A 22,774-nucleotide genomic window follows, 5' to 3' on the forward strand; every position below is an offset into this window, starting at 1 on the left:
GCTTTATGGGGGTGGAGTGGGGACTGGACAGGCTGTGAACCAGATGCCAGGACCTTCAGTGAATGAGAAAAGGTGTTGAGGTGTAACCAAATGGTATGAAACTTAGAGGAAGAATTGAGGTTTTTCACCTGAGGGTGAAGGAAGAATTATCTGGAAGTTGTGATGGGGCTGGAAGAGGATGCCCGCCTCACCTCCTGACTGGGTAGTATATGCATGTATCGGTATAAATCACTTTCAGTTGAAAGGTCTGCAGGGGAAGCTCCATTCTCACGGGAAAGCCATGAATATTCAGGGATGAGTTGGAGGATGGTAGGAGAGTTTGTTAATCATAGAGTGGTGTTCTAGAAGCCACAGCAGAAGCACTTGGAAGTTAAGGTAGAAATGACAGGTCAGGCGGGGGGTGGGGGTGGGGGGGTGGGGGGGTGGGGAGAAGAAGCCCAGAGGGATATTGGGAAAACAATAACAATACGGTAATTTAGTAGTGACAATAATAGGGACACCTGGCTGGCTTAGTTGGTAGAATATGGGACTCTTGATCTCAGGGTCATGAGTTCAAGAAACATACTGGTGGTAGAGCTTACTTAAAAAAAAAAAGTAACAATGCTTTGCATGCATTAACTCATTTAATCCTTGTAGCACCCTCATAAAGCAGAGCCTTTATTGTATAGATGAGAAGACAGGCACAGAATTCAAGTCACTTGCCCAAGGTCACAGAACAAATAAGTTGAACTGGGCACTCACATACTGGGCTGTGAAAAAGAAAAACAAGGATGTGAATGAGCATGGTTAGTGAGTTCAACTTGTCCCAAGTTTGGCAGGGTGGTTAGTCCTTACAGTCCTCAGATGAATGGGAAGCTTTGAGCTCTCCCCAAATTTAGCTGTATTTGGCTCCAGAGGCAGGAGCTGCTGTTTTGTTGGTGTTCTTTATATTGCTCCGTATGGAAGGATTCAGGCAATGGCCGGGCCCAGCGCATTTTCTCAGCTATGCTCTGCAGAGGGATTGGTGGTGGGGGTAGTGGTGTGATTCTTAGGTATGCCTTGCCCTTGTGGGGATGAAAGCCGGGCTGCACAGGGTTCTAAGGTGTAAGGCCGAGAGGCAATTTGTGGGAGAATTGACCTTAATGTAAGACATCACAGGCCGTAGATTCTGAGAGATGTGAGGCCCAGCAGGGGTCTGGCAGTGGCCCAATTCTTTCTTGCAGTGAAAGCAGTTCCTCCAGTGTTCAGAGCTGTGGCCTAGCTCCTAAAGAAACCTCTCTGTACTGGGTGCTCAAGGGTTTTGGTGCCACACTTATTGCTCTCGGAAGCTTATGGAGAAGAAAAGGCAGTCTTTCTGCAAATTTCCCTGGGCAGCATTTTAGAGCCTGTGTCAAGATGACCCTAAAAAATCCTTTCAAAAGTTTTAGGAAGCAAATAGCATTGTTGAACATTTAATGTTTATTATAGCTAGGTTATTTATTTTAGTAAAATATATGATAGACTTGGGTTTTCTGTGTTCCATGCTGTATGTGCACTAAAGAACCTTCTAGGTTGCACAGAACATTTATGCACAAATTACAGTACAGAGAGCATGTATGTTTAAAACATGAATAAATGAAGTTCATTATTTTAATTTTTTAAAATATTTCATTTATTTATTTGAAAGAGAGAGAGAGAGAGAGCACAACTGGGGGGGAGGGGAAGTAGGACAGGGGGAAGCATGCTCCCTGCTGAGCAGGGAGCCCCACACTGGGCTGGTGGATCCCAGGACCCTGGGATCACGACCTGAGCCGAAGGCAGATGCTCAACCAACTGAGCCACCCGGGCACGCCATTATTTTAATTTTAATTTTTAAAAAGATTTATTTATTTATTTGAGAGAGATTGAGAGAGGGAGTGCACGAGTGGGAGGGGCAGAGGGAGAGAGAATCCTCAAGAAGGCTCCATGCCCAGCACTGGGTGTGGTACATAAACAATGAATTCTGGAGCACTGAAAAGAAATTTAAAAAATAAATAAAAATAAAAAAAAGAAGGGCACGTATTGCATGGAGCACTGGGTGTGGTGCACAAACAATGAATCCGGGAACACTGAAAAAATAAAATAATAATTAAAAAAAAAAGGCTCCACGCCCAACATGGGGCTTAACCCATGACCCGGAGATCAGGACCTGGGTGCAAACCAAGAGTCAGTTGCTCAACCAACTGTACCATCCAGGTGCCACCACTATTTTAATTTTTTTTCAATATTTTAAGTTTTGAAGAGGTTTAGTTTGGGGTATTTCTTCCTTTATGATATATGGTTTGTTATAGCAGTGATTTACTTGAAGATGAGTCCTTTGTCAGAAGCAAAGCCCCAATTAACCTTGGGGGAAAAAATCCACTTTATGATGATACCTTTACAATATAAAAGCAGAAACACATTGCAGTGAAAATCAGGGCCTGCTTATGTATTTGTGTAGGTGGGTTATGAATGAAGGTATTCATGTACACATACAAAACTAAATACCTCATTAATACTGATGACCTAACTTGGCATTTGTCATAATTCAGATTCAGTTTCTATGATCATCAGAGTGTTTGAAAGTAGATTAAACTATATATGTACATGTTGCTATATATCTAGTCCCATGCATATGAGACTTGTCATAATTTGGATAGAGTATGCATGATTTTGTAGAATTAAAAGTCAGTTATTATTTCTAGCACTGCAAATATTCGACTTTTGAATTATTACTTTTCTCAAACAGTTTCAAGAAAGTAGAAAGTCCATCTAGGTATTCTTAATTCTGGGGTCTATCAAGTTAAATTTTATTTACTAGTGGAATATATAGTTACTACTATGCTGTTAACATGTATAGATTCAATGGGTTCTTTTTTCCATTCATCTCAAGCCACTTAATGACTGTTTATTGTTGTTATACTGTATTTATTGTTACATGGCAGGCTCCCAGGGTGATGTGCCAGGAGAGGAAAGCTGTTTGGCAAGAAGCCTGACAGCGTAGCACCACCAACCACAGCTCGGGGTCTGGGCTTCAGTTTTGTATGTTCATAAATTCAAAATTCTAAATGTTACAGAGCTGATGTAGATTCATGCTAAGGACATTCACAAGAGACAGGTATAAACCAGAATGACAATTTATTAATTTACAAAGACAAACAATTGTTCATGAGGATTTGAATTGAAAATGGCAAATTCGGGGCACTTGGGTGGCTCAGCAGTTAAACATGATCTCGGGGTCCTGGGATGGAGCCTTTCCTCAGGCTCCCTGCTCAGATGGGAGACTACTTCTCTCTCTGCGCCTCTCCTGCTCATTTTTTTTCTCTCTCTCTCTCAGATAAATAAATAGAATTTTAAAAAATGGCAAATTCTTGTCAGGGAGATCTTTATGGGAAACCAAATTATAATCAGAAGAGTGTCCCTGCCATAGAATCAAGGCAAGGTGAGTTTGTTGTACAATTCAAATACATAAAAGCGTTTATTATGATTGCTCCAAACACCCATCTCCCCAATATAGAGTATTTGCTCTCCGGAGAGACTGGTGTATTTGTTTTGTAGATGAGTACTCATCCACTCAACCGCCTGGGTGGTGCCTGTTTAGTTAGGTTTCTTGGCTGATCAAAACTTTGGATTCGCTCTTTTTAATATTAACTAATAAAACGTGTTTCTTTGACTGTTACCTCTTCAGCCAGATTAGTCTTGTATAGCTTGCCTAGAGGGCATTCTATCGTCAGGGAAATTAGCTCCCTTGAGTTATAGCCCAACTTGTAGGTATGTTGAGTCAGGGGACAGCAACCTAGTGAATAATTCTATGGGGGCACCTCACTGTGGCCGGTGAATGTGATTATCAGATTAAAATACCAGACGCCTAATTACATTCAGAAAACAAGGGAATTTTAAAAATATAAGTATGTCCCAAATATTGCATGAGGTGTAGACATACTAAAAATATATACATTCATTGTGTATCTGAAATTCAAAGTTAACTGGATATCCTGTATTATTGCTTGCTAAACGTGGTCAAACCCACGAATACATTAACAAGATGCCATGAGGTTTTCCTGGGTTCACGGTGTTTGGTAAGCACCGATCCATTCGAGTGTCTCAGGGAACAGAAACGTTCCCACTAAAAAATTGCTTAGGTGGGGGGCACCTGGGTGGCTCAGTGGGTTAAGCCTCTGCCTTCAGCTCAGGTCATGATCCCAGGGTCCTGGAATCGAGCCCCGCATCGGGCTCTCTGCTCAGTGGGGAGCCTGCTTCCTCTCTCTCTCTGCCTGTCTCTCTGCCTACTCGTGATCTGTCTGTCAAAAAAATTTTGAAAAAAAAAAATTGCTTAGGTGGATAAGCAGGTAGCAACCAAACACGGAATAATCTTGGCCCTTTGAGGAGCCCGTAACTGACGCAACTGCCATAAATGCTGCCTTGATTGATTACCCCACCCCCTTCATTCTCCTCCTCCTGCAGCTAGAATGATTGCTCTATCTCTTCTTCCTTCTGTAGTCCCGCCCTTCCAGCTCTCCTCTCGGGAGGGTAATCTGTAGCCCAAAAAGGGCCGGCAAAAGCGCCGACGTGTTCAGAGGAGCGGAAGTAGTCAAATTTCATTGAGAACCGTAAAGTGCGGCTGGCTGTCTCCCTTTCCGGATAACGACAATAGCTCCGACTGTCAGTGCCGGCCTTCCTCGTGTAACGAGGATCTGCTGGACCCTTGCTAATTCAATTCTCTTTTCCCATTCCGGGCCCTTCCCTATCGTCGCCCCCTTCACCTTGGATCATGTTCAAGAAGTAAGGACATGCTGTGGACTCCATCGGCTGCTCACAAAGGGAGTGGGGGTGGGGGTGGGGAAGAGGGCGAGAGCAAAGAATCTCTTTCTCTCTCCCCCACCCCTGCCATCCTTATTCCCCAAGGTCTCCTGTACTACTAGGCTCTCACTCGCAACTTGCAACACTGTAACCTTTCCATCCCTAATCTTCAGTCGAGTTTTGATCCTCCCACCCTCATTTTCTTTTTCCTTAGCCTTCCTTCTCTTTTGCCCCCTCTCCCAATCCTATTCCTGTTCCTAGGTTCTACCAATCACATCCTTGCACTGTGATTTAAGGGTATATCCTCTTTAGCTCAGAGGAGAGCCCTGCACTCACTGCCATATGTTTATTAGTTATGAACTGAATAAGGGAAGGCTTGACTTCCTGGGTCATGAGAGGGAAGGAGTCTGGGTGACAGGAAGCAAGCGGCCTGTCATGTCTATTGCCTAGCTGCCAGATTAACCTTGTCTTGAAAATAGCGTGATTGCCCCATAGGCAATTCAGTGTAAGGAAGACAAAAATTCTTTGGGAACCTACCTAGTGGGTTTTTCTTCCAGACTTGGTAGACACAAAAAGCAAAGGGGGAACATGGGCAAAGGAAGGTGGGTTTTGTGCATGACATTTTGAACAAAAATAAATAGGGATCTTAGAAATCATCCTCATCATCACTTAAAAACAAAAACAAAAACAAACCTCTGCAGATTGCATAGCCTAGCAGGGGCCAGTTTTCTGTGTTATATTTGGATTGGTCTTTTGTGTTTCAGCGCCTGAGGGTTGTTTTGTTTTGTTTTACTTTTGTTTTTTCACACAGGATTTGTTATAGGTGGGGATGTGTTTCTTCCTGGGTAGAACTGAGAAGGGTTTTCCAGGAAAGGCATTTGTGTAGCTGATTACAGATTAGGATGTGAAATATGCCTCCTATCCTCCCCTCCACCTCCACCGCCCCCCCCCCACTGTGTATCCATGACAGTTTAATATTGTATTAAGACACTGGTTTTGTGCTGGACAGAATTCAAGGGAAATGATATTTTTAAAAACAATTTATTTCATAATTATTTTAGACATCTAAATACTTACTTGGGAATAGATGACTAATTAAAACAATATCTTTAGCTATTTTGATACGTCTGCTTGAAAATGCCTTTTTCTTGCAAAAATCATTTGACAGATTTGATGAAAAAGAAAATGTGTCCAACTGCATCCAGTTGAAAACCTCAGTTATAAAGGGTATTAAGAATCAGTTGATAGAACAATTTCCAGGTATTGAACCATGGCTTAATCAAATCATGCCTAAGAAAGATCCTGTCAAAATAGTGCGATGGTAAGTCTTTATTTTTCTCTCTATAAAGCGCAGAGTAGCTGAATATTGTATGATTAGATTGCACTCATAATAAATGGAATTATTTTCACATTAACCATTGGTAGATTAATTATAGAAGTAGATAAATAGAATAACTAAAACATCAGTATTTGTATTTTCAAGTGTTTCTCTCTGTTCCTGAAAAATGTAGCTTTGTGTACTGATTGTTTTATTAGAGTTAAGTGTTTTTTATTCAGACTTGAATTTATTTCAGTTTGTACTGTAGATATTTGTTTTATTGAATTACCTAATGATGAAATTAAAATAATAAGATGTGAAATGAAATTGTAGTAGGTCATATTTTTCTTTTTTTCCCTCTACTGGCTCTTATGGTAGGTGAAACAATTTAAACAGTGGGGTTTTTTTGCCTGGATATTTAATGAAATATAAAAGAGGTTGCTGTATCTTTGTAGATGTGTGTTTCATATTTTTTGTTATCTAAAGTATGTTTGGCATATTCATTTTAGAAAGAAAATACCTAACTTGGTACTTTGTGACATTTGTCTTACAGCCATGAACATATAGAAATCCTTACAGTAAATGGAGAATTACTATTTTTTAGACAAAGAGAAGGACCTTTTTATCCAACCCTAAGGTTACTTCACAAATGTAAGTCTTGTTAGAAAATATGTATTTGGGGACATGGAAAGCTATAAAAGGAGTTGAAAGTGACTTCTGGAAGTTAACTTATTTATTAATACTAGGTGATAAGGGATATAAAACTAAAATGAATCCCCATCTTGTGGTAAATCTTAAAAAATGAAAATTTTCTCATTAGGCATTCCAGAAAGGCCAAGAAAGAACATTCATTCATTCAGCAAATATTTATGGAACTTACCACGTGTCAGGCTCTGAGCTAGCTACTTGAGAATATGATGGGAAGCAAAGGCAGACATTGTTCCTGTCCCTATGAAGCTAACAGTCTAGTTGGAAGAATAGATAACAATTAGATAATTACATATACATACATGTACACATGTATACATGTATACATTCAATAAATACATATATATTCACAAACTGCGATAAGTGCTATGAGCACTTCCTTCTTTTAAATTTGTATCTAGATTTGCCTTGTAGAGATAACTCTTTATAAAGGAAAGGATTGACTAATTGTGGAAGTCCCAGTTACTGTTAGTTGAGTGCCAAGCTCAGGTGGTATGAAATAATACTTCTTACATACCTACATTATTATTAGACTGAGTACATTACAAAAGAAAATCCAAAGGAGATACAATCCTCATGCACAAGAAGTTTTCGACTGTGAAGTCAAAATTTCTGCTTTTTAAACCAGTATATTTCTGGCATTCCAGCCAAGAGGCAGAAAGGAAGGGAGCAACTGGAGGGCTCTGTAGATGGTAGTGGTAACTTAATGAGTTTGGTTTTTGGTAAGACAAGATCAATTTTGAGTTATCTGGTAGAACAGAGGTCTGGAGCAGTAAGGCGAGTCTTAAAAGAGGTGAAGCATTTTATCATTTAGAAAGGATTATTTACAGTTACTTGATTAAGTATTGATTTCCTCAGATTAAAAAAGTACAATGGAGAGAAACTGAGTCCTGATGCAATGGGAAAAGTTTAAAATGAAAATATGTTGGTGACATTAGGACATTTTGATGACATTCATTCCTTTTTAACTAAAAGAGGACAAAGACAAGATGCTCAAATGTCTTGCATGAATCTAGATTGGATCCTGGTTTGAAAAACAAAATTCAAGCCCTCCTCCCCTGCCTCAAAAGATATAAAACACTTTCTTAGACTCTTGGGGCAAAATTTCAACATGGTTTGGCTAAAGATGATATTGTACAACTAGTGTTAAATTTGTAGGTATGATAATATTGTGGTTGTTTAGGAGAATGAGTTTATTTTTAGGTGATATGTACTTATGGTGAAGCATTATGTCTGAAATTTCAAATGGTGGAGGACAAAATGCGTGTGTAGAAATAGAAAGAGATAAAGCAAGTAGATCAAAGGGTTAATGAACAGTTTTTCAATCTATGTGGATGGTGTCCAAGTGTTCATTGAACTATTCTTATGGTTTTCCTCCATGCTAAGACTTTGCATAATAAGTTGGAAGAGAGAAATGTCCCTATTTAATGATATTTTGCTAGGAACCAACCTTTTAGGACATCCTAAAGTTATTGATTTGCAAGAAGCACAGTAATATGGTGGTTAAAAGCATACTTGGAGTTAGGAACACTGGGTTCAATTCCCAGTGCATGTCATTTTTGCCAAGCCATTTAAACAGGTCAAGTCACTTAACTTGCTTAAGCTTTATTGCCTTATCCTTATTTTTTTTAAGATTTTATTTATTTATTTGTCAGAAGATGAGAGAGAGAGAGTGCACAAGCAGAGGGTAGCAGCAGGCAGAGGGAGAAGCAGGCTCCCCGAGGAGCAAGGAGCCTGGGACTAGATCCCAGGACCCTGAGATCACAACCTGAGCTGAAGGCAGACACTTAACCCACTGAGCCACCCAGGCATCCCTATTGCCTTATCTTTAAAATGGATATATTGTCTCTGCATCAGTCTCCATGTTCAGCACTGAGTCTCCTTGGAATCCTCTCCCTTTCCTTCTCCTTCTCCTCCTCCTCCCCTGTGTGCACTTGCATTTTCTCTCTCTCTCCCTCTCTCAAATAAATAAATAAAATCTTCAAGAAAAAGGATATATTGTATTATCTCCCAGGGTTGTGAGGATTAAACGAGACTGTGCGTATAATGCATCTAACACAATGCTTGGAACACAGTAATGGCTCAATATAAGATAGCCACTGTAGTGATGTAGTAATTGTGCAAAAAATGTCCACTACTACTGTGTATTATTGTCCTTATCGTGATCAGGATCATCATCATCATATTATTAAAGGGCAGGTATTAATGAGGATGGAGAACTAGAAAGCAAATTATGTATAAATGCATTCATTCAGGTTCCTTTTTTAAAATAAGATGTTTAAATTTGGAGCCATGTTTAATATATGGTCTCGGTAGGAAGAAGACTTACTTGTTCTCTAACTAGTAGGAGGGCTAGTGGTAGGGCGTTAGAGTGAATAAATTTTAGGGGCACCTAACATAGCAAATAGGGGCACCTGGGTGGCTCAGTGGGTTAAGCCTCTGCCTTCGGCTCAGGTCATGGTCTCAGGGTCCTGGGAACGAGCCCTGCATCGGGCTCTTTGTTCAGCAGGGAGCCTGCTTCCCCCTCTCTCTCTGCCTTTCTCTCTGCCTACTTGTGATCTCTCTCTCTCTCTCTCTGTTAAATGAATAAATAAAATATTTTTTTAAAGTGAATAAATTTTACCAGTTATTATTTCTAGAAAGCCCCTAGAGGTCTAAAAAGTTTCGAATCCTTCAGGAAGCCCTTACCTCTTAGATTATGAACTATTAGTAGACACACATACACGCACAAAAATAAGTTTTTTGAGATTACAAAAGGAATTCATGTTCATAGAGAGTTGGAAAATAGAGAAATGAAATCACCTGTATTTCCACGACCTGGAGATAACCATAGCTAGTATATCAGTGTATTTCTTTTTTTAAAAATTTATTTGAGAGAGAGGGAAAACAAACAGGGGGAGGGGCAGAGGGAGAAGCAGACTCTCCACTGAGCAGAGAGCGCAATTTGGGGCTTGATCCCATGACCCTGGGATCATGACCTGAGTTGAAGGCAGAAGGTTAACTGACTGAGCCACCCAGGTACCCCTATTTGCTATGTTGGGTGTATGTATAAATGTATATATTTTTTCCTTTTGAAGTTGTGCACTCTGTTAAATAGTTTTTAATTAATAGAGTTTCTTTTTTTAGGACAGTTGCAGGTTTATAGAAAAATGGAGCAGAAAGTACAGAGTTCCCATATACTTCCTACCCTCCTTCCCTTGTTATTAACATCTTATACATCTTATATTGATGTACTGCATTTGTTACTATTGATGAACCAATGTTCTTACATTATTATTAACCAAAGGCCATAGTTTATATTAGGCTTCATTCTTTGCATTGTACATTCTGTGGTTTGGCCAAATGCATAATGTTGTGTATCCAATGTTACAGTATCACTATGTACTATCATAGTATCGTAAAATAGTTTCACTGCCCTAAAAACCTCTGCTCTGCCTCTTTGTCCCTTGCTCCTTCCCCTCCCCTCCCCTTCCCCTCAACCCCCACACCCACTGATCTCTTTGGTGGTTTTTTTTTTTTTTAGATTTTATTTATTTGACAGAGAGAGATCACAAGTAGACAGAGAGGCAGGCAGAGAGAGAGAGAGGGAAGCAGGCTTGCTGCTGAGCAGAGAGCCCGATGCAGGACTCGATCCCAGGACCCTGAGATCATGACTTGAGCTGAAGGCAGCGGCTTAACCCACTGAGCCACCCAGGTGTCCCGGTGTTTTTTTTTTTTCAAAGATTTTATTTATTTATTTGACAGAGAGAGAGAGAGAGAGCACAAGTAGGCAGAGCAGCAGGCAGAGGGAGAGGGAGAAGCAGGCTTCCCACTAAGCAGGGAGCCCAACGTGGGCCTTGATCCCAGGACTCTGGGATCATGATCTGAGCTGAAGGCAGATTCTTAACACCTGAGCCACCCAGGCGGCCCTCTCTAATTTTTTTCTTAGGATAAAGTCTTAGAAATAGAATTACTGAGTCAAAGAGTTTCAACCTTTTCAAGGCTGTTGATACATGTTGCCAAGTAGTCCTAAAGAAAGATTGTATCCAATTATAAGCCTTCTAGCAATATATAAGAATGCTAGTTTTCCTACACTCTTGCTAGCACTGGGGATTACTTTTGTTAAAAATATTTACCAATGTGGGGACACCTGGGTGGCTCAGTTGGTTAAGTGGCTGCCTTTGGCTCAGGCCATGATCCCAGGGTCCTACATTCGAGTTACACATCGAGCTCCTTGCTCAGAAGGGAGCCTGCTTCTCCCTCTGCCTGCTGCTCCCCCTGCTTGTGCTCAGCCTCTCTCTCTCTCTGAGAAAGAAATTAAATCTTTAAAAAATATTTACCAATTTGATAAGTGAAGGATGGTGCTTTAGTTTTATTTTGCATCTGTCAGAATACTGTAATTTGGGGGAACTATTTGTTCATGTCCTTGGCCTTTTTCTATTCAGTCATTAGCCTCATTAATTTATGTAATGTATTTCTTTTCTTCTAGATCCTTTTATCCTGCCACACCAGCAAGTTGATAAAGGAGCCATCAAATTTGTACTCAGTGGAGCAAATATCATGTGTCCAGGCTTAACTTCTCCTGGAGCTAAACTTTACCCTGCTGTAGTAGATACAATTGTTGTATCCTTCCCAGGCTGTAACTGCTGAAAAAATGTATTCACAGTATTTTTGTCATTACTGAAAGATCTTTTGTCCAAGAGAAGATTAGATGTACTTTTTGGAGGTTGAGGTTATTGTTACTGTTATCTCATCCTTTCTGGTTACATTTCAAGATGTGGGAAATAATATCTTGAGACTAAATTATGTCCCATCTTAGAAGTTAAATGGAAACAAGTAATAAAAGAGTCCCAGCTGCATTGCAGCCCAGTGTTATCAGACTCCGGACACAGTATAAAATTTGATTATGGGGGCACCTGGGTGGCTCGGTTGGTTAAGCATCTGCGTTTGGCTCAGGTCACGATCCCTGGATCAAGCCCTGCATGGGGCTCCCTGCTCAGCGGGGAGTCTGCTTCTCCCTCTGCTTCCACCTCCCCTGCCCTGCCCCCCACAACCTGGCTTGTGCTTTCTCTCTTGCTCACTCTCTCTCTCTCAAATAAATAAAATTTTTAAAGAAAATAATAATAAAACTTGATTACTAATGGAGAGGATATGTATGATATGATTAGATCACTTCTTTGGACATCGGCTTGCTATTTTTACTGTTGGCTTATCCATATACACTGCAGTAAAAGCACTCAAAAGGGAAAAGAGCTTAAGTATCAGGTAGGGTGTTAGAAGTGGGCAGTGGGAAATATGGACAATTCCCAACTTTCATTTTAAAGTTCATTTTTAAGTTGACTGGACCTCAGAACATACTTCCTCAAAAAGAAATGTTTACATTTCAGGTAGTCCTTAAAACTCAATGATATGGCTGAATAATTGTGCATTTATTTTCATTTCTACAGCGGTGGTTAGCTATATTCTAGATTAACTAGGTTTTTGTCAGCTATCTGGACAGGAGGATGTCTTGTCATAGATAAAGTGGCCATTTGTTTCAGGTTGAGAAAATACTTGGTAGGCATAGGGAAATCGTTGTGGAGTGGGAAGGCTGTTGGAGTGGGTTTAAGAGTGTGTCCTGTACTCGAAAGGACAGTATCCTCTGTTGTGGCAATTATATTTAAGGGGTAGTATAAAGTGTATGTTTATATCTTAGGAACAGCTTATATTGACATAGATACTGGCCACATAATAGGTGCTCAAATATTTTTGGAATGTCAAATGAATGTATGAACTGAAAGTGAGGTGGAGAAAATGGAGAATGGTATTCTGTGAGGACAGGATTTGTTTTTTATGTTTATGATTTTTCTAAGTGTGGTAGATTAGTAGTTCTGGAGTTTCCCTTAAATGGAAAATTTTAAAAGCCTTTGCTTTTTAAACAATTTTTATATTGAAATAATTTTAGACTTTTAGTTACAAAACTAGTACAGAGAGATACTGTGTACCCTTGAACATTTACCTTGTAGAATATGTACTGCAGTGTTTAACATTTTATTTGTTTTTTAAGATTTTATTTGAGAGAGAGAGAGATAGCGTGCATGAGAGGGCACAGGCGGGGGTAGAGGCAGAGGGAGAGGGAGAAGCAGATTCTGCACTGAGCAGAGAGCCCCCTGTGGAGTTTGATCTCAGGACAACCAGGATCATGACCTGAGCTGAAGGCAGATACTTAACTGACCAAGCCACCCATGCGCCCCACCATGTTTAACATTCTAAATGCTTCAAATGATAACCAAGAACATTTTGGTTGTTCTAGAAAGGTTGAAACACTGAGTTCTTAAAGATAGATTGGAGATATAATTATTATTTTAATGTGTCTATTACATAAAACCATCATTCAGAGATTAAAACATTAGAAAAATTCATATTTATTTCACAGTTTTTAATACTTACATGCAAGAATTTTTATCTCCTTTTTTGCATGACTTAATTTTGGTGTTGTTGGCATTGAGTTATAGTATTAGCATTTAACTTAACAACCAAGAATGATAATTAGATTCATTCATTTATCGTTTATTGAATATTTACAATGAGCCTACAGACCCTGCTAGGTCTCTGTCCTCAAGGAGTGTTGATGGTCTGGGTGAGGATCCAAGATGGGTTCAAAGTGACTTTTACTAGTAATGTGATCATTGTTTGACACCCCCTCTCTAAGGCATTTTGATAGATAAATAGTTTTCTTAGCTGTGTGTTTTCAGGCAATCATGGCAGAAGGAAAACAGCATGCTCTGTGTGTTGGAGTCATGAAGATGTCTGCAGAAGATATGTAAGTCTCATGTTAGTCTCCCCCAAGCTTTTGAGATATGGGTAGCCTACTCAGGAAGCATCAGAATTACAGGTGAAATTTGCTCTCATTCATACCACATCTTACAAATATTTAAGCACAGAAGCCTCATTTCTGATTTTTCCTAACACTTAGGAAGCCATTGAAACCCATTTTCTCTCCCAGATTGCATTCTTTCTTGTGCACTCAGACAAGAACTGTGTGCGAACACAGCTGTTTTGTATGTATGTATGTATGTATGTATGTGGTATTTTAGGAACATCTTATTTAGTGTTCATTTTGGGTGGGAGGAAAGATGTTTTGCTATTAGTTTCTTTTATTTTTTAATTTAAAAATATTTATTTATTTATTTATTTTGAGAGAGAGATAAAGAGAGAAGGAGTAAGGGGAGGGACAGAGAGAGAGGGAGAGAGAGAATCCTTGAGCAGACTTCCCACTGAGCACCGAGCCCGACGTGGGGCTCAGTCCCAGGACCCTGAGATCATTACCTGAGCCAAAATCAAGAGTCTGCCACTTAACTGACTGAGCCATCCAGGCACCCCACTGTTAATTTTTAAACCAGTGACATAGTTCAGTACTACACCGTGTTTATCTTCTCTTTAGACCTGGTGGTATAAAATATTAAGGAAATATTAATGATATATTACCAAAATATAGTCAATATACTGAAAAACTTTGGAACTCATTTGATGACCAAATTATTCCTATTAATTTTGTTTCACGGTTAAGTATAACACTTTGATGTTCTCCTGGTATGGTGACATCATTACTTTGTTTCTATGGACCAACTAGTTAGATCAGTGGAATCACTTTAAGACAGGAACTGCAGCAGAGTGATGTAGTTTAATGTAGTCAATAATGTTAATGTAATATAAGTAAATTCCCTACACGTGGCTCAATAATTGCAAAATAGCAATGCATTTTGAATTATATTTACCATAAGTAAGCCTATAAAAATTCATAACAATATGTTTATATGCTTTTTTCCTTCTACAGTGAGAAAGTCAACAAAGGAATTGGCATTGAAAATCTCCATTATTTAAATGATGGGCTGTGGCATATGAAGACATATAAATGAGCCTCGGAAGGAATGTACTTGGCTAAATACAGATATTGTGCTGTATCTGTGTTTGTGTCTGTGTGTGACAGCATGAAGACAATACCTCTGTGGTTATGCTGAATAAATTCAACAGATGCTAAAATTCTGTTAGCTTCAAAAATTATTTTAATTTGTCTTAAAGTCAAGTTAAAAGTGGGTAGCAAACTTGGACATTAAGAGGTATCTGGTAAGTAATCAAACTCAGACAACTTGATGTCCTTTCTTAGGCTAATGATGTAAAATGAAGGGCAGGACTTGGTAAATGAACTTGATAGTGTATGGCTGACCCCCAGAGACTCTGACTACTTGATGGGGCTGGAAAGTACACTGGAAATTTTCTTCCATTACTCCCTGGAAATGCCCTTTCTCTTTTGTGTGTTTTTTGTTTGTTTGCTTGTTGTTTTTAAACTTTTCATTATAGAAAATTTCAAACATATATGAAAGTATGTGGGGAATAGCATAATGAACCTTTTCTGTATCCATCACCCAGCTTCAATTCATGTCAAATCTTACTTCATCTGTATCTCATTACTCTTTCCCACTCCACTCCCCAATTATTTTGAAGCAAATCCCAGATATATCATTTTATCTGAACTTTAATATGTATCTTTACAAAATAAGTGGTTTTAAAAAAAACTATCATCACACCTAAACTATCGTTATCACACGTAAAAAATTTAACTGTTTCTTAATATGATCAAATATCTGGTTCAAATATGTGACAAGTGAACTTGATTGCTTTTTTATTTTTTAACCATTTGTTTGCTTCAAATTGGTCCTATAGACAAGGTCCATTTATTGCATTTGGTGGTTATTTAAGTCTCTTACGTTAGAAATTCTCCCTTTGTCTTTTCCCCCTTTAAATTAATGATTGAAGACATCTGGTTGTTTTGTCTTACAGAGTTTTCTCCTGCGTTCTGGATTTTGTCAGTTGTATCACTGTAAAGTAGTTTAATTTGTTTTTATGCCCCCCTGTGTAACCCATAAACAGATAGGCTTGATGAGATTCAGGTTGAATTTATTTAGTGCCCTGTCCCAAAGCTGGGGAAACTCATACTACACAGATGCTCAGAACTTTCAGATTTGCATCCCCACTGTATGCCCCAGAGAACATGTATCTCCTATCATAGGTGTTCTATGAAGGTCATGGACCTATTTCAATAAGAACAGTAAACTGTTTTGGGAATTAAATGAGAGTTAAATGGGAATGTACATAATGACAGTAGGTATTTCTCAATAACCTTGCTGTTCTAGTGTCTCAGTAATTTTCATTTGGTTGTTTACCAACATATGACATGTGATTTTATTTTTCAGATGGATACAGACCATTTTACAAGACTGTGATGACCCGTGTTACAGTTAGAAGTTGGTGAGAAAGGTGAGGGTGGTTAGTAAAAAGAGACAGGCCGTTTGGCTGTTGCAGCTTGGCCCCCAAGATACAACATAGGTGAAGGTTATTGATCCGGGCTCTGACCCTCAGACTGAGAAACTGTTTCCCACTAATGAAACTTGTAGGACTTAAGGACTCCCACGTTAAAATGTAAATGTGTTAGTTCATAGCGGTACGCCTGCTTAGGGTACACAATTAGTAAACAAGTTTTTTTTTAACAGATTTTTTTTTAATACTTTATTTACTTATTTGACAGAGAGAGATCACAAGTAGGCAGAGAGGCAGGCAGAGAGATAGAGGAAGGGAAGCAGGCTCTCCACTGAGCAGAGAGCCCGATGGGGGGCTCGATCCCAGGACGCTGGGATCATGACCTGAGCCGAAGGCAGAGGCTTTAACCCACTGAGCCACCCAGGTGCCCCAGTTTGTTTTTTTTTTAACAAGAAGTTTCTTGATGTACATGGATAAGAGTAAAGGAAGGTTGAAATTTGGGGGAATATTTCATCTGGGCTGGCATAAGGCTTAGAGAATTTTTCCTACTTCATCATTAATTAGAATGCTTATGTCTGCCACAATCTTTCTTTCCTAGTCTGTGGAGGAATCCTGATATTTTACTTCCTATATCATTTTTAAGTTCGATGTAGAATATTTTCCTTCGTCATGACAGTTATATTCTACTACTGAGTATGTTTTTATATTTTACTATTTATTCCTGATGGATAAAAATATAAACAGTTTATAAATCATCTTTCAGGGTGGGTTTCTTCAACAGTCTCATTTTATGCTGACTTACTGGTTTCAAATTCAGATGTCTCTCCACTTGAGGGATGAGGCACCTTACTTTCTTAAAAAGAGAATATCTGGGGGCACCTGGGTGGCTCAGTGGATTAAGCTGCTGCCTTCGGCTCAGGTTATGATCTCAGGGTCCTGGGATCGAGCCCCGCATTGGGCTCTCTGCTCCGCAGGGAGCCTGCTTCCTCCTCTCTCTCTGCCTGCCTCTCTGACTACTTGTGATCTCTCTCTCTGTCAAATAAATAAATAAAATCTTAAAAAAAAGAGAGAGAGAGAGAGAATATCTGAATCACTGATGTCAAAATCAAACTTTGAACTTCTATTTTTGGTGCTAAGTTAATGTTAATCGACCAAGATTGCCTCTGGAGTGTTACCAATCAAAAACAAAGCACACACATATTAGAGAAATGAAAACCTTTAATTGCCTGGTTTCTGAAATAATTTATCCTTATTTCTCACCACTGTTAACAGTGGGTGTAGGGAACACTTTAAAAATATTTAACATCATCATCTGTGCTTGTTTTTCCTACTATGCTGAGGTACAGTGACTCTGTTGCCTTGGTGATGTGGACTAAATATATATGTTTTCTTCTTCCCCCTGGGTCTGAGGCCTCAGGTCATGGTGTTAATCAGTGGTATCACTCTACGTGGGGAGCCTGGTCAGTTTCTCAACATGAGGTCATGCAGAAAAGCCAATTCAAAGAGGTTAAACTAGCATCTCAGCCTCTTGAGGTCTTACTCTTAAAGGGAACCTAGTCTACCCACATTCCTGAGAGTAGGAATACAGGGAGAGCCTGTTTTCTCTCAGGCAATGTGTCTTCAGTTCATTTTTAGTTTCAAAATTAACTTTGTGTCAAGCCAGCCTACAATCTAGCCATTTCTGTGTATCTGACATACTCAGCTAAGGTCAGTTCAGCTCAATGAACATTTATATATTTTTTAAAGATTTTGTTTAGTTGACAAAACACAAGCAGGGGGAGAGGCAGAGCGAGGGGGAGAGGCAGAGCGAGAGGGAGAAGCAGGCTCCCCACTGAGCAGGGAGCCCGATGTGGGACTCCATGCGGGACTCCATCCCAGGACCCCGGGATCATGACTGGAGCCAAAGGCAGACGCTTAACTGACTGAGCCACCCAGGCGCCCCCAACGAATATTTATTAAATACCTGCCAGGTTCTAGGTGATATGGCACAAAGATGAATAATACACAATGGCTTTTGCCCTTAAGGAGCTTCAGGCTAGTGAGTAAATTTACATTTAAAAAAATCTGGGTTTCCTATCCTGGGTGGCTCAGTGGATTGGGCCGCTGCCTTCAGCTCGGGTCATGGTCTCCGGGTCCTGGGGTCGAGCCTCGCTTCGGGCTCTCTGCTCCGCAGGGAGCCTGCTTCCTCCTCTCTCTCTGCCTGCCTGTCTGCCTACTTGTGATCTCTCTCTCTGTCAAATAAATAAATAAAATCTTAAAAAAAAAAAAATCTGGGTAATGGTGATAGCCCAATACCAATTGATAAAGCTACTGGGAAGTTAATACTTTTCCAATTTCAGTCACCAAAATTTCAAAATTACACATGAGCTAAATATAAAAATATTCCTTAGATTATATCCAATGTAAGAAGGTTAAGAACATCCAGATGTCTTGGAGTTGCAAGGATTCAGCATTCCAACTCAGATGGTCATCCCATTGTGCAGTAATAGAAAGGCCCGATCAACCCTCTTCTAGGAGATTACAGTGGTTCGGTGGTGTTCTCTTGGCAGCTGCATTTTTCCTTTTCTTTTTTCTTTTTTTTTTTTTAATGTTCTGGACCCAAAACAGACAGCTGGATTCATCCCAGGGGTAGTCTTGAACATTTCCAATTCAAGGGATTTGATAGTCCCCAAACAGAAGGTCATATGGCATTTGTCAAAAGATTATATCCAGCCAAGTTCCTCCTCTGGATACAAATCAGCTACTGAGGATACAGTATTTCTAAGCATAGTACTTCAAAAAATATAAGAATGGCAAATGACTCAATTTGCACAGGTATTTCATTACAATAAATATTATACTTTTTATTCATGAGAATATTAATAATGTAGCAATCATATATGGGAATATGAAATGAATGTATACCCAAACAAAATGTGGTAAATATTTTAACTTTTTTTATCTAGGTTCCTTAATTTTGAGAATATATCTCTCAAGGCTCTTCATAAAACTCAAAATGTTCCAATTTCTAAAGGAGTAGCCACTAGAACTGATTTATAATGAAAGGAAAAAAATGAAAATGCATCCTGTGTCAAAGTAACCATCACTTCTGAGGTCTCAAGCAATCAGAAACTTACTCAAGTTATAACCTGTAAGAATTAGGCCATTAAAATATATTTGGAAAGCCCTTCAGAACACTTACGTTTAGAATGTTATTGGTTGTATTATGGCAGTAAAAATTAGATTAAATATAATTGTTCTTAATATCCCAGTCTCTCAGTAATAGTTCCTAAAGAAATCATGCCTGTCAGCATGGAGACTGATGCATGTAAATGTATACTTTGTATTGTATGTTTTTATATTTTGTATGTATACTTCGTTACCCTTTTTATAACAGGTAAAAGAATGATTATATATAATGAACTATAATTTGTTTAATATTATATTAAAATTAATTAAGTACTTGTAAAGGACTACAACTCCGTCAGAACAGGAGTGAATGAATGTGATTGAGAACCAGTTTTTAATCTGGAAGACTATTAGGCAGGCAGATTGCTTGGTTGGTTGGTTTGCTTAAGAGGCGGGCCTCTTGGAGAATATAATTTATGTATGGGAAAACATACAGGAGATGATTCATTGGAATTCTCCTAGTAATATCCCATTCATCCAAAGTCCTTAGTACTATTAGTATTTGCCTCTTGGAGTAGAAAAAATGAAAGGACACTAAATCTTATCCTTGAACACTTTGACAGTAAAAATCAATTAGTGAAATAATTTCTAATTAATACCCTAATTGTTACAGAGAATGACATGCTTCACTGTTGTTTGGTTCTAATTGAACAGGTTTTCTTACACATTTTAAGATCTCATTTAAAAACAAATTATGATTTCCACATCCTATTTTTTATTGCTCTTGTTCCATTTCTCAATTTTAAAGTACTTTAATTTCAGCCAGTATGTGAATAGAGGGGACTTTTGGGGCATAATCATTCACTCTCTTCAGGTTCATTGCAAATTTTCCCAGAACTCTACCATAGGGGAAAATAACTCTCTAAATTTAAAAGATGCAAAGGTTAGTTTTCTTTCCTTCTAATTTTAATTTTTTTTTTATCACAGGACATGATTGTGAATGATAACTATGAACTTTCATTTAATCTTCTTTGGCGAAATAAGTAAATTCTATTGATTTTCACAAGTGTATGAGCAAAAGACTTCTAATAAGCAATAAATCATGTAAGCACTTGCTTGGAGGAAGTGCCATTTCTCCAAACATATGCCTTGGAAACAAATCAAATTCAGTTCCCTTTTTGCCTCCGGGAAAGCCATATTGGAGAGACTTTTGAGGTCCGGCAATCTGTTTTTATTCTTCCCACTCTATTTCAAAAGGGGACACTCTCGGTCTTTGTCACCAAATGCTGGGGTTGTCCTTCTATGCTAATGCATGATGAAACCCTGAGGCTTGGAAATTTGCAAACTAATGAGATGATTTTCTAATGAAAGAGCATGTTGGATTGATACTGCTTAAATCTGAGACAACTTTTAAAAGGAGCCGTGCACTGTCTTCTAGTTTTGCTTCCCTATCTGCAGGGCTTGAAATGTCTTGTTTCTGCATAGAGATGTCTTAACAAAAAATTTTAGTTTCTCATGATCTGAAAGATATTGTGTGCACTTCTTGGTCTAAATTCTGTTTTTATCAGGTCTAATCCTGATGAACTCATTTTGTAAAGTTAAAATTCACTGTTCACTTAAACATCTGGACTAGATTGGACAGGATGAGGAGGATGGGAGGAGAGTCCTTTTTGCTCTGTAGGCTCTGGCAGGTTTCTTGGAGAGTTGTCTTATCCAGGATTAGGAAAAATTAGGCTTTTGCCTGACTAAGATATTTCTAAAAGTTGCTTATGTAAGCATTTTAGATTTCAGAAAGTTCAACCTGAAATGCGAATATAGAGTAGAAACAGTTTCATTTAGTGTGATAATCCGTATCTCTAGTCCATCAAGTTAGTATGTCTCCTAATTGCTTTCAAAAAGTATAAGACTAGAAAATACTTTTCACTGGCAATGCTTTATTCTGTTTTAAAAAGAGTAGGGGCTAAATTCTAGTAAAAATTTGGACACTTATACTGTACTTATTTATTTTTTTACTGTACTTATTTTATATTGTGATTTATAAGGTACAAATTTTATATTTTGTAAAATACTTCCAAAAAGTCTACGAAGAAATTCCCCTTTCTAGCTCCCAAATGTGGAAATCTGAGAGAAGGCACATGGCCTCATGAGTTTCTGGGTGTCGTCAAGCCCAATTCTCTCTGAACTACCAAATGCCCAGATACATTTACTGGGGATGCAGAAGTCTCACTTAAGCTGTGGTTTTTGCCAGTGTAAAGAGAAACATCTTGATTAAAGTGTGAGCAGATAGAAACCATGCCGATTTGGGCAGTTTGGGCTCAATAATGTCTAATTTGCTGTGAAAGGGGAACTTGCTCTAGATTAAATCGTTCTTAAAAGCAACTTCTGAACTTCTCCTAAAGAACTATTTACTTTATAAAAAAGCTGTGTGAGGAAGAGCTGTTTTATTGCATGGCACAGATTAAATGTACAGATGTTATCTTAAAACTTAAGGGAGTTCCCTTATGAACTTGAATATTCAATGCCAGCTGTTATTCTCATCAACATTTTACTATTTTACCATCTAGCTATTTAATAGAAGGGATTGATACATATTTAGCTGTGTAAAGTGTTAGTTGAACTTGTTCATGTGGCTAAGGAAAGGGAAATAACATTCCCTGAGCACCTACTGTATGCACAAGCTCTACTTCCAGCATCTTGCTTCATCTTTAGTATGATTCCATGAGGTAAATTTTAATTCTCATTTTATAAATGAGGAAACTAAGGCACCTGAGGGGTTATATAACTTTCCTGAAGATACATGACTAATAAATGGTAGATTTGGACCTAGCTCTTCCTGACTGCAAACCCTGTTTTGCAGAAAGTCCCCCCTCCTATTTCAAAAAATTAACCTCATCCCACAGTCGTTTCGCCGTCTTTATTTATGGGTTATTGGAGGGGAGTCTGAGTTGGCCAAGCCTCTGTTCCACAGTGGGAAATAGGAGTAGGATTTGAATGTGGTGAGAATGGGCTGCTTGCACCGGGTCTTATTTGTGCTTCTGAGGGAATGTTTTCCCGTTTCCCTCTTCATCAGTGGGGTATATGGAGAGAATCTTTTGAAATTAGACCCAGTCTTGAGGCCTGAACTTTTTCTATTAGTCACCTACAAGCCAGACGACTTGTGACCATTTAAAGTTTATGCCATTTAGAAGCCTTGGCTGATAGGCCATTTAGAAAAGGATACGGTAAGTGCAGAGATTATGGGGTATAATGTTCAAGGGCAGGGCTAGCAGCTGCTTTGTGACTATTGATATATCCAAAAGATAAATGGGGGAAAGGAGTATTAAAATATTAAAATTAATGACAGGAGCAGTTTGGTTCAGTTTTAATCTAAAGAGAAAAGCTGAGGGGTCTAATCTCTGTATTGCTCCAGATCCAGTGATTGAATTTTCAGAAGGAAGGTCTAGTGATTAAACTCATGCGAGGAGATGGCCTGGGGCCATCTAAAAGTCAGGTTGTAATTTACATAGCATTCAAGACAACGAGAGTAATAAACAGGACTTTCAGGAGGAACTTCAAGTTTTCTGCCATTTCGTGTATGAGCCTTGGGGG

At 38.8% G+C, this 22,774-nt stretch overlaps 1 protein-coding gene across 2 annotated transcripts; it reads left to right on the forward strand.

The window, feature by feature from the left end:
• Positions 1-4,513: 4,513 nt before the first annotated feature.
• On the forward strand, positions 4,514-22,751 carry MCTS1 (MCTS1 re-initiation and release factor). 2 transcript variants are annotated; one of them, XR_006816835.1, is made up of 8 exons: positions 4,514-4,758; positions 5,945-6,097; positions 6,648-6,745; positions 11,271-11,404; positions 13,516-13,583; positions 14,598-14,887; positions 16,015-16,078; positions 19,024-22,751. XR_006816835.1 is itself a non-coding variant. In XM_045994960.1 (6 exons), the coding sequence occupies exons 1-6, from the start codon at positions 4,748-4,750 to the stop codon at positions 14,677-14,679; spliced, it is 546 nt and encodes a 181-aa protein (XP_045850916.1). In that variant the 5' UTR covers positions 4,514-4,747; the 3' UTR covers positions 14,680-16,344. The 2 variants fall into 2 exon arrangements, 1 of the variants encoding a protein (XP_045850916.1); XM_045994960.1 differs by lacking the exon at positions 19,024-22,751 and having other exon boundaries at positions 14,598-16,344.
• Positions 22,752-22,774: the final 23 nt, after the last annotated feature.

This window comes from Meles meles, chromosome X (genome assembly GCF_922984935.1).
Source record: "Meles meles chromosome X, mMelMel3.1 paternal haplotype, whole genome shotgun sequence".
NCBI classification, from domain to species: domain Eukaryota; kingdom Metazoa; phylum Chordata; class Mammalia; order Carnivora; family Mustelidae; genus Meles; species Meles meles.